The sequence below is a fragment of the Rhincodon typus genome, chromosome 23 (assembly GCF_021869965.1).
Source record: "Rhincodon typus isolate 14 chromosome 23, sRhiTyp1.1, whole genome shotgun sequence".
Taxonomy (NCBI): domain Eukaryota; kingdom Metazoa; phylum Chordata; class Chondrichthyes; order Orectolobiformes; family Rhincodontidae; genus Rhincodon; species Rhincodon typus.
Genome location: NC_063354.1, coordinates 39,553,108 through 39,565,692, shown reverse-complemented (window position 1 = coordinate 39,565,692; position 12,585 = coordinate 39,553,108). Strand labels below are relative to the sequence as shown.

At 42.7% G+C, this 12,585-nt stretch overlaps 1 protein-coding gene across 1 annotated transcript in view; it reads right to left on the bottom strand.

The window, feature by feature from the left end:
• The window catches only part of gsg1l2b (gsg1-like 2b), a 133,550-nt gene that overhangs the window by 119,389 nt on the left and 1,576 nt on the right, over positions 1 to 12,585 (bottom strand). Inside the window, exon 2 of the mRNA XM_048610936.1 lies at positions 11,718 to 11,765. Within this exon, the coding sequence (XP_048466893.1) occupies positions 11,718 to 11,765 (48 nt within the window). The remainder of the gene's footprint in view (positions 1 to 11,717; positions 11,766 to 12,585) is intronic.

Here is a 12,585-nt window from a genome sequence, read left to right as displayed (position 1 = left end):
AGACCTTGTCTATTCACCCTATCCATGCTCCTATAATTTTATTAAACCTCTACAAGTCAACCCTCAGACTCCAAAGCTCCAGGGAAAATAGTCTCAGCCTATTCTGCCACTCTACATAGCTCAAACCCTCCAAAGCCAGCAACATCCTTGTAAATCTTTTCTACACCCTTTCAAGCTTGTAAACTTGTTTCCGATAGCAGAGAGACCAGAACTCAATGCAGTATTCCAAAGTTGTCAATATTTGCTAAGGTCATGAAATTTAAAATTATGACTGTCTTTTCTATTTTTCATTTAGAAGTCAATTATGCTTATAAATGCATATTATCTTTCTCTTAAGAATATATTAGCCTAATGCAAAAGTGAGAACAGAGAAACTTAGCTGTAATGACAGGTCTGCAAAACTTTAATAAATCGTATAATGCAGGGTAGAGAAGGAACTGCTTATTATTTTTACCCATTGATCAGTTTTTTCTAAAATCTTACCCACCAGTGATGTTAAACTAACTAGCCAATTGTTACCAGGGTTGTCCTTCCACAGTTTCTTCACCAAGGGAATCATAGTGCTGAGGAAGGGTCACCGCACCTGAAACGTTAACTCCAATTTTTTCTTCACAGATACTGCCAGATCTGCTGAGCTTTTCCAGCAATTTCTGTTTTTGTTCCTGAAGGGATCACAGTTGCTACATCTCAATCCTCTGGTACCTCCCTTGTCTCTAGGAAGATTAAGGCAAATCCTCTTATCTGCATCCTACTTGTCAAAAAAACACTGGGATGGAAGCCATCTAGATCGGGTTACTTATATCCTATCTATTACTTACCAATTTCCTCTCCCATCTTCAATCAAGCAAAGTATCAATCAGAGCAATACAGATATGAGTTTGAAAGGATTTAACAAATTCTGATTTCAACCTTGTGGCTTGTCATTAATGCAACAAGAACTGTACAAGTAATTAAAGCCTTCACTGACTCAGTGGTACAGCTAGCAAGTTAAATGGAACTTGAGCCATTGATAATGTTGGAGATAGTGTTAAATACATTTATGTTGTCGTCAAATTCCTCAGTGTAATCACTGTTGACGGGTATGTGACATTCAGTCAAGATCAGCAAATGAGATAAACGGTGTTCTGTCTGTTGGTGCAGTTGACCCCTTTATAGGGAAGAGGACCTTATGGAAGAAGAGACAGACACATTGACTATGGCACCAAGTTAGCAGTTGGGTTAGAATCCATGCTTTGGAGAAATATATTTGACTTATGTAGATAACTGAGGTTGTTTATGAGATAGTAGGAACTGCAGATGCTGGAGAATCTGAGACAGCAAGGCGCAGAGCTGGATGAACACAGCAGGTTGAACAATGCCACCCGAAGGTTGCAGGAACAGCACCTCATATTCCGCTTGGGAACCCTGCAGCCCAATGGTATCGATGTGGACTTCACAAGCTTCAAAATCTCCCCTCCCCCTACCGCATCCCAAAACCAGCCCAGCTCGTCCCCGCCTCCCTAACCTGTTCTTCCTCCCACCTCAAGCCCCACCCCCATCTCCTACCTACTAACCTCATCCCTCCCTCTTGACCTGTCCGTCCTCCCTGGACTGACCTATCTCCTCCCTAACTCCCCACCTACACTCACCTTTACTGGCTCCATCCCTGCCTCTTTGACCTGTCTGTCTCCTCTCCACCTATCTTCTCCAGTATCCATCTTCTATGCACCTCCCCCTCTCTCTCTATTTATTTCAGAACCCTCTTCCCCTTCCCCATTTCTGAAGAAGGGTCTAGGCCCAAAACGTCAGCCTTTCTGCTCCTCTGATGCTGCTTGGCCTGCTGTGTTCATCCAGCTCTGCACCTTGCTGTCTGAGGTTGTTTTTGGTGTTTGAAACAGCATCATAACACATTTGAGGATAGCATGATGTACAACACCTGATGGGGGTATATTAGTGTATCTCCCCTAAAATTATGTTTTATTTTTGCAAAACATGTGAGAGACCTGGGTCATTCAGGCTAGATTCTAGCACATCAGCTGGACTCAACACCAATGGCTCAACCAAGCAGCAATCGCTCAACAGCCATTTTGGAGAATCAGAATAAAACTTTCCTCCAAAAATTCTATTTCTCACTTTGTGTATTGAATCTGCTCTATTTGTTGTGTGAATATAAGTAAGGCTCGGTAAAGACCTGTCCCTTCTTTGTTGAAGCCCAAATATTCCTTTCTTGGAGTGTTCTTTTCCTTGCATTCTTCCACCCATTATACAAGCTGCTGGTGGTATGTCAGAGTTTTTCAACATGTCTGTTTTGGTCTGACAACATGCACTTTCGCATGCGTTTTATAGCTTGGACCTTTGGATAGTGATGGGAGATAGATCCAAAATTCATAACTGACCAAGAAGATCTCCTGCTCTTATTTACTGCAATAGCCATGTGTCATACAATGCTATAAGCTTTTTGTTCTTTCAATGGGATGTAAAAGTCTAACAGTAAACATTAACAGGCTAGGTGAAGTAGCCATGGTAAATTCAGGGGTACAGGGATAGGATGGGGGATTGATTCTGGGTGGGGTGCTCTTTGGAGGGTGGTGTGGAATCGATGGGCCAAATGGCTTTTTCCCACACTATCATTCTATTTGATTCTATTAGTTTCAAGTGATTTCAAGGACAGTATTGAAATGAAAAAGATATTTTTAAAGTGTTTTAAACTACTATATTAATATACATTACACTGTAAAAGGAATTTAAAGGCTGCATTTCTCCAATTAATTAAAACAGGATTTCCAATCTGACATCCTAAACACTCACAATAGTATTCTCGGCCCAACCAGCTTCAACTGCTTCATCCTAAAATCAGACATGGATATTTTTGCTGATGATTGCCGAACATTCAGCACCGTCCACAACTCCTCAGGCACTGAAGCGGTTCAAGTCCATATGCAGCAAGATTTGAACAATAGTCAAGCTGGAGCTGATAGTGAGAAGTAATTTTTGTGTCGCAGATTGTCAGGCAATTACCAGTGTTGCAATGCTGCGTTAATTATGTGTATATATGTGTGCATGTTGTAGCTGTGATTAAGGACAGCTAATATGAACTGTGGAAATATTAGATTACATTTACAGACTCTCACTTTCCCCGTCTCTCCTTCACCTTTGATGGTGTGCATTGCACTTAACTGCCACGATCAAAATTGTCACAGGTTGCCACACTGGGGTGGCATGGTGCCTCTTTTTTTTTCCTTTATTCATTCATGGGATGAGGGGCATTGCTAGCCAGGCAGTATTTATTGTCCAGAGGGCAGTTAAGAGTCAAGCATATTGCTGTGGGTGTGCAGTCACATGTAGGCCAGACCAGCTAAGGATTGGAGTTACCTTCCCTAAAGGGCATTAGTGAACCAGATGGATTTTTCCTGACAATCAACAATGGATTAAAGATCATTGCTGGATCCTTAATTCCAGATATTTATTGAATTCAAATTCCACCATCTGCTGTGGTGGGATTTGAACCTGGGTGCCCAGAACAATATCTGTGTCTCTGAATTAACAGTCCAGTGATAATACCACTAGGCCATGGCCTCCCCCAGTGTTCCCCTTGCCTCACAGTGCTAGGGACCCAGGTTTGATTCTAGCCTTGGGTGACTGTCTGTGTGGAGTTTGCACATTCGTCCTGTGTCTGTGTGGATTTCCTCTGGGTGCTCCGGTTTCCTCCCACAGTCCAAAGATGTGCAGGTTAGGAAGGATTAGCCATGCTAAATTGCTCGTCATGTCTAGGGATGTGCAGGCTAAGTGGATTAGCCTGGGGAAATGCAGGATTACAGAGATAGGGTAGGGGGATGGATCTGGGGGGGGATCCTCTTCGGAGGGTCAGTGTGGACTCAATGGGCCAAATGGCCTGCTTCCACGCTGTAGGGACTCTGTGAGGTGATTGAGTGGTGGGAAAAGCCATTAGGTTGCGTGTGATAGCACTTCTAGATTTAAAAAAAACATATAAAAACCAGTTAAGGGCCTTGTGGTGCAGCGGTGGAGCCTTTTGGGCCCAAGGCTCCAGGTTCAGTTTCCACCTATCCCAGAGTTGTGTTATAAGATGTCTGAACATATTGTTTATTTTTAATATAAGAACTATTTACACTTGGTGGTACCTGGTCTGGTTGTAAAAAATAATTGGACTTATGCTGTACTGGGTTTGGTGACTCAATCAATGTAGGAGATAGGCTGCTCTCCTTTTGCCAGCTGGGTGTTTACCATGGGAACAGCAATAAACAAGATCTTAACCACTGTCTATTGATGTTCAATGACATTGCCATTGTTCAATTCCCCACAATCAACATCCTGGGGGGTTACAATTGAACAGAACAGAAACTGAACAACTATTTAGATACTGTGGTGACAAAAGCAGGTAAGAGTCTGGGAAGTTAGTAGCAACTAACTCACTTTGTAACTCTGCAAACCTGTCCACCATCTATAAGTCAGGAGTCTGATAGAACAGTCTCTACGCCACTGGATTAATGCAGCTCCAGCAACACATAAGAAGCTCAATGTTAATCAGGATAAAACAGTCCATTTCATTGACACCCCATTTAACATCTTCAACATTCACTCCTTCCATCATTGGGGCACAATGGCTGCTATCTGTACCATCTACAAGGTGCAGTGCAACAACTTCTGAAGGATCATCCTACAGCACCTTCCAAATCTGCGATCTCTACCACACAGAGGGAAGCAGACTCATGGAAACACCGTTGTCTGCTCGTTCCCTTCCAAGCCTGACTTGGAATGAAATTGCCTTTCCTTCAGTGTTGCTCGTCAAAATGCTGGATGTCTCTTCCTCACAATGCTGGAGGTGCTGCAGCAGTTCAAGAAGTGACTCATCAGCATTTTCTCAAGGGCAATTACGAATGGGTATTAAATGCTGGCCCAACTAGCAATGACCACATCACATGAGCAAGCATAAAAACACGCACAGCCCCCTAGGCTCTTATCCTGGTCTTCAATGGTCAGGCCTCTCGCACTTATTTTTCTTATTTGTTTGTATCGTTTGTTTGAATTTTGCAGTTTTGTGACATTTTTGGAAGAGCGTCTTTCCAATAATCTCTACAAGATCAGCATGTCAACTGCAACTTGAGTGATATTCAAAATATTATACATATATTATTGAATTGATGTAGCTTCAATAAATCTTGAAGATTGGTGACTGCAAAACACTAATTTTATTATAATGTGTTTACAGTTATGAGAACAACCCCTAAACTGGCTGCTTTACCTTAGATTCTCAGATCATGTGAGTGTATATCACTTCTTCCAATAACATTCACAAGTTATTACAGCTAACTACATTGTACTGCAATTACATAGCCATAAATGTCCAAAGTATGTACCCACATATAATCCACAAAACAAAAAGTTTGGACATGCATAGAAAAGATGTTAAATTATAAAAGATGTTTGTGACTTAAGGATGATCAATGTTTTAGTGAAAGACTGTTTAAATCTTGACCAAACCACACAAAAAAGGAGAGAAAAAAAGAAAGCAACGCTTTGTTTTCCTACAAAATGCTGACAGTTGTCAGAGCTGAAAAATTTATAAGTCTGCCACCTATTAGCTTATGAGAAGAGAAGAAGAACACTAAAGAGAGCAGTTAATTGATAACTGCTCCACCTCCGCCACGTCCAGTAAGATGCCACCACCAGACACATACTCCCCTCCCCTCCCTTGTCCGCCTTCCGCAGAGACCGTTCCCTCTGGGTCACCCTGGTCCACATTCCCTTCACCCCCAACACCTCCCCACAGCCCTACGGCACCTTCCCCTGTAACCGGCGAAGGTGCAACACCTGCCCATTTACCTCCTTCCTCCCCAGTATCCAAGGGCCCAAGCATATCTTCCAGGTGAAGCAACACTTCACCTGCACTTCCAAGAATCTAGTCTACTGCATTCGCTGCTCACAATGGGGTCTCCTCTACATTTGGGAAATGAAGCATAGACTTGGTGACCGCTTTGCAGAACATCTACATTCTACTCGCAAAAAAGGCCCTAAACTACCCATTGCCTGCCACTTCAATGCACCACCCTGCTCCCTGGCCAACATCTCTGTCTCTGGCTTGCTGCAGTGTTCCAGCAAAGCCCAACGCAAACACCTAATTTTCCGCTTGGGGACCCTACAGACCTCCGGACTCAATATTGAGTTCAATAATTTTAGGGCCTAAGCTCTCCCATGTCCCAGCCCCCTACCCCACACACCAAGCCTTGTTACCACATAGCCTGCCATTACACACCCCCTGTTGTTAGTCACTAACAGTCCCCATTAACAACTATTCACCCTCCCAGCCTGATCGTTAGCAACTCCTTTGTCTGTCCAACTGTCTTTCTCTTTATTTGGGCTCTATCCTATCGTTTACTCCCTACCCCACCCACCTCCCTATTTTCTGCATATAAATTGACGTTTTCCCAGCCACTATCAGTTCTGAAGAAGGGTCACCGGACCTGAAACATTAACTCTGTTTTCTCCTTCACAGATGCTGCCAGACCTGCTGAGCTTTTCCAGCAACTTTGTTTTTGCTGTAATTGATAAGAATAGTTTGCATCTACATACAGCCTAGAATGTGCTAAAATATCCAAAGACTGTTTGCAGGAGCATTATGATATGAAATCTAACGCTGAGCCAAAAAGATGATATTACAGAACAGGCCAGGAGTTTGGCCAAACTAATAGATTTTAAGATACATCTTTAAGGAAGAAAGAGAGAAAGAAAAGCTGGGCATCAGACCATATGAATATGTAAGAGCAGAAGTAGGCCATTCGGCCCATCAAGTAGCTCTGCCATTCCACGATAACATGGCTGGTCTGAAAATTCTCAACTTCACTTTCCTGCCTTTTCCCCATAATTCTTGATTCCTTTACTAATTAAAAATCTGTTTAGTTCAGCCTTGAATATACTTAACCCGACAGTCCTCTGCAGTAAAGAATTTCATAGATTCACCACTCTGATGAAAGCAATTTCTCCTCATCTTTGTCTTCAAAGGGTGAATCCTTATTCTGAGATTATACCCTCTGGTGCCACAAGAGGAAATGATCTCTCCACACCTATCCTGTCAATTTCCTTAAGAATCTTGCACGTTTCCATAAGTTCTCCCCTCATTCTCCTATTCTCCAATGAGTGGAAGGCCAAACTACTCAAACTCTTATTATAAGACTCTCCCTCCAAACCCAGGACCAACCTCATGAACGTTCTCTGGACTGCCTCCAATGCTAGGATATCTTTCTTGAGGAAGCTGTTCACAGTATTCTAGATCTGGTCTGACCAATGCCCTGTTTAATTTCAGTAAGACCTTCCTATTTTTATACTCCATTCCCTTTGAAATAAAGGCCAATATTCCATTTGCCTTCCCTATTACCTGCTGAACTTGGATGCTCGCTATTTGTGATTCATGTACAACGATCCCAAAATTGCTCTGAGCTACAGCTTTCTTCTGTCTTCCCCTATTCAAATAATATTCAGCTCTTCTATTCTTCTTGCCAAAGTACATAATCTCACATTTCCCCCACAGTATATTCCATCTGCCTACTTCCTGCCCACTCACTGAACCAGTCTATATCCCTTTTTGTGTCATCCTCACCACTTTTTTTGTGTTATCTACAAAACTGGCAAGAGTGCATTCACTTCCATTGTCCAAATCATCAATATATCTTGTAATAATTGCAGGTCCAGTCTGGGCCTTGAGGGGCTCCACTAGTTACAGGTCACCATCCTGAAAGTACCTCTTTTATCCCAATTCTCTGTCTTCTGTTACTTAGCCAATCATCTATCCATATACTATCTCCAACACCACGGGTTCTTATTTTATTAAATAGCCTTGTGTGGGTAACGTATCACATGCCTTTTGTAAATCCAAATATATTAGATGTACTGGTTTCCCTTTATCTATCCTGCTTGTTACCTCCTGAAAGAACTTTATTAAATTGGTCAGATATGATCTCCCCTTCATGGAGCCATGCTTATGTGTTTTAATTATACTATGTGTTACATTATACTATGTGTTTTCTAAATGCTCTGCTAAGACATCCTTTATAATAGACTCTAAGAGTTTTCTAACGACAAGTTAACGGATCTATAGTTACCTGTTGTTTTTTGTTTCTCTCCCTTTTGGAATAACGATTTCACACTGTCGGTTTTTCATGTCTCTAAGTGCATCAAGCTACCTTTGTAGCTACTTCCTTGAGAGCTAGAATGTGATATGTAATACTATGTAATATGTAATATGAGGATGCAAACCATCAGGTCTAGGGGCTTATCAACCTTTAGACACATTTCTCTAGTGATAGAATACAATCATAGAATCCCTACAATCCAATTAGAGGCTGTTTATCCCATCAAATCTGTACCAACCCTTTGAAGAGCATGCCATCCAGACCCAACTCCCCCACCCTATCACCTGTAACCTAGCATTTGCCATGGCTAATCCACCTAGTCCACACATCCCTAGACACTACAGGACAATTTAGCATGGGCAATCCACCTAACCTGCACATCTTTTTGTGGGAGGAAACCAGAGCACCGAGAGGAAAGACACGCAGACAATATGCAAACTCCACACAAACTCCAAAGTCTCTGGTACTGTAAGGCAGCAGTGCTAACCAATGTGCCACCATGACACCCAACATAGTGCAGTGTTTATTTCCTTTGCCTTTAGCCTCTTCATTATTTACCATGTTTGGACGGCAAAGTATCCTCTACCGTGAAGACTGATGCAAAGTATTTGTTCAACTCTTTCTGCCATTATTCTGTCCTCAGCCTTATTTTCTAAGGGCTCAATGTTCACTTTGGTCCCTCTCTTTTGTTGACTTTCAAAACTTCGCTGATCTTCTGATTTACTACTAATCTTTGTCATGTTGTATACTTTCTTTCTTCCAGCACAGAGAGGTTACAGTGAGGATCTCCATAACAACCACGTAAAAGGGCAAAAGAACAATTAGATACATGAACATCAAAAGGTGAAATGCAGGCATTGACGGCAACCAATAATTCCAATCTGACATGAATCATCCATCATGAATCATGCTACCCGTCTAAATCCACATGGGCAAATCTACTTTGAATTTACACTGCACCATTTGCAAAGAGTTTGTATAATAACAGTTTACAAGTGCACAATTAGTTTATTAAAGACTGATTTGACATCCATTAAACAAATTAACACCTCTGTTAAAATGATAGATATGAGAAATTCTAAGAAAAGCATTATCCGAGGCGCTGGTGTCAGTATGATTTTCCTAAAGCATGGCACATACAGACAGAATCTATTGCTGATTGTAACATCGCCCAGCTACACAGAGCTCACTGCTCCAGAGATCTTCTTCGGAGTAACATTGTCTCTCCTGAACACAGCAAAGAAATGTAGTGACTCACCATCATCATTGATCTGCCCTTCATTATTTTTTTACAAGAGGTGGAGGTGGTTACAAACCCATTTGTTGGTCTACTTTAAGATAGAAGCAATAGCTCATCATTCCCCACAGACACTTTTCCCACAAGTAAACCATCCACTTTCAACAACCTTTTTTCAAATGATATATTGCCAGCATTTTGGTTGTTTGGCAGTGTAAACCTTAAGAAATGATGGAGCATGTAATGCTTTATTCCTGTCTAAAATATAACTTGCTGGATAAGAAATGATTAGAACTCATACAATATGTTCACCTTTTGAACACATCCATACTCTCCCCCTCAGCTGAAGAAGAACTTAAGGCCTATTGAAACCTTTGTAATGTTAGTGAAAGTAACAACAATTTTGCACACAATGAGCTTCCACAAAAGTTAATCTTGGAATGATGATGAGATAATTGATGTTGGCCAGGACACCAGGAGAAACTCACTGGCTTTTCTGCCATAGTATCTCTTGCATCTTGAGAAGGCAGCCATGGTCTCAGTTGAAAGTTCCGAAAGAAGGACACCTCTGACATTGTGCTGCTCAGTACTGCACTGAAATGTTAGGCTTCACTGCACACTCGGGTATCTGTAGTGTTCCACGATAATGTTCCATGATTTCCCGACTCAGAAACAGACATGCTGCCTCTGCGCCAGAATGACCCATTAAGAACTACGCTGCCTAAATATTAGCCTATGGATGCTTATCATCTTCCACTGCAATGGTTAGGGCAGTATTTTAATGTATTAAGTTAACAGATTAATGTGTCCATCTAGACACAAGGAAGGCAGCCTCAGGGGGAGGCAATGGCCTGATGGTATTATCACTAGAGACCTAGGTAATGTTTTGGGACTCAGGTTCGAAGCCTACCATAAAAACAGAAAGAACTGCGGATGCTGTAAATCAGGAACAAAAACAAAGCTGCTAAAGAACCCTTCTGAGGAAGGGTCACTGGGCCCGAAATGTTAACTCTGTTTTCTCCTTCACAGATGCTGCCAGATCTGCTGAGCTTTTCCAGCAACTTTGTTTTCGAATCCTACCATGGCAGATGGTGGAATGTGACATGAATAAAAATTTGGAATTAACAGTTGCATGATGACCATAACACTGTTGGCTTTTGTCTGAGAAAAATGATCTGGTTCACCAGTGTCCTTTAGGGAAGGAAATTTGTCATCCTTACCCAGTATTGCCTACATGTCACTGCATACCTATGGTAGTATGGTTGACTCTTAACTTCCCTCTAGGCAATTAGGGGTGAGTGATAAATGCTGGCCTGGCCAGGGATGCTCACGTCCCATGAACGAATATAAAACACAACTCACAAATACAACAAATGGCTGCAACTTTTCAGAGTTTGGAGCTTTGACCATTGGAAGCACATTAGGGATTTGGAAAAAAATCATTGAGAAGCTCGAGGTGCCAAGTCATGACTGGTATCCCTGAATCACCCCTGAGCTCCTGAGGTGTACTCACAGTAGGCTGTGGATTTGTTTGAATGCTGGCATCCCTAGCAAAGTCAGGCATTTATTGTGCCCATCCCCAGTTATCCTCAAGAAGGTGGCAGTGGACATTCTATTTAAACCCACTGGCACTATTCATTTGGTGAAGGTGTACCATGGTCTGGTGAGACAGGAGGTTCCAGGATTTTGACCCATTAAAGATGAAGGGATGGTGAAATGTGCCCATGTTGTGTTGGTGTTGGAATTGGCAATGACTTCATAGAATCTCTACAGTGTGAATACAGACCATTTGGCCCAGTGAGTCCGCACCAACTCTCCGAAGAGCATCCCACCCAGGCCCACCCCATCCCTGTAACCCTGCATTTCTCATGGCTAAGCCACCTAGCCTGCACATCCCTGGTCACTACGGGCAATTTCCCATGGCCAATCCACCTAATCTGCACATCTTTGGACTGTGGGAGGAAACTGGAGCACCCTGAGGTGATCTACGCAGACACAGGGAGAACGTGCAAACTCCACACAGACAGCTGCCCAAAAGAGGGTGCGGTTCAAACCCAGGTCCCTGGCACTGTGAGTCGGTAGTGCCAACCACTGAGCCACCATGCCGCTCATGGAAGATGATAGTCCTCTTACTGACTTGTTACCCTTGTTCTTCTAACTAATGGAGTCTGCAGGTGCTGGAATACCTTACTGTATTTTAAAATCAATGATTGGACATCTCTGTGTCTGGAGAGTATCAGGCTCCCACAAAAATGAGACACAATGCAACAAAAATAGTTGTAAGAGTGGCAACTGGAGATTGAAAACTGTAAACTTCAGGTTAAAACAAAACAGTGATTCATTCATTCCAAACTAACCTCGTTCAGCAGGAGGCGTCAGATGAATAAAACTTCTGCATTTTTCTCCTGGAAAGCAACAGGAAACAAGGAGTGGTCAACAACAAGAGACAGACGAAGGACAGCACTTGTTACAAACTGTGGAACAGGCTTTGACAGCTAGTTAACATTTCACCCTACAGAAAGGAGACCACAACGGAGATTTTTAATGAACAGTAATCACATCCCGGGACACTGGTTCATCAAAAAAGTGCAGGAGAAAGATCACTGCGAGCTGGACAGGAGCAGAAGTTAAGGACAGCTTGCAAAGGCAATTTCACCAACAGGGCCCACACACACCTCAATAGCTGTACAAGTAGCTGGTGTGTGAATGCAGGGAACTTTTCACTGTCTCAAAAGAAATGCTGCGCCTTTATGTTCACTTCCCCCTTCACCACCCTCCCACTAACGACTAGATCAAGCCAGAATCAGATCGGATCTGATTCCTCCCCTCCTGTTCCTAGTTGGGTGAGGTGTCAGCTCTGAACTGTCCTTCCAATGAATAACGTGGCTGGAGAGATAGTGACAACACTCCAGAAAGGACAATTCCTCTCGCCACTCGCCACCCCCCACCCCAGCCCCGAGTACACCCCTTCTCTCTCTCTCTCTCGCACACACACACACATTGGCACAGAGACATAAACACAACACACGCAGGCACAGAGACACAATCATACACTCAGACAAACACAGCACCCCCACACACACTCCGATACACACATAGACACACACACAGCCACACATACTCACAGATACAAGGACACATTCAGACACACAGACACAAACACACAGACAAACACACTCACAGACAAACACTCAGACACACACAGGCACAGATACACAAACATAA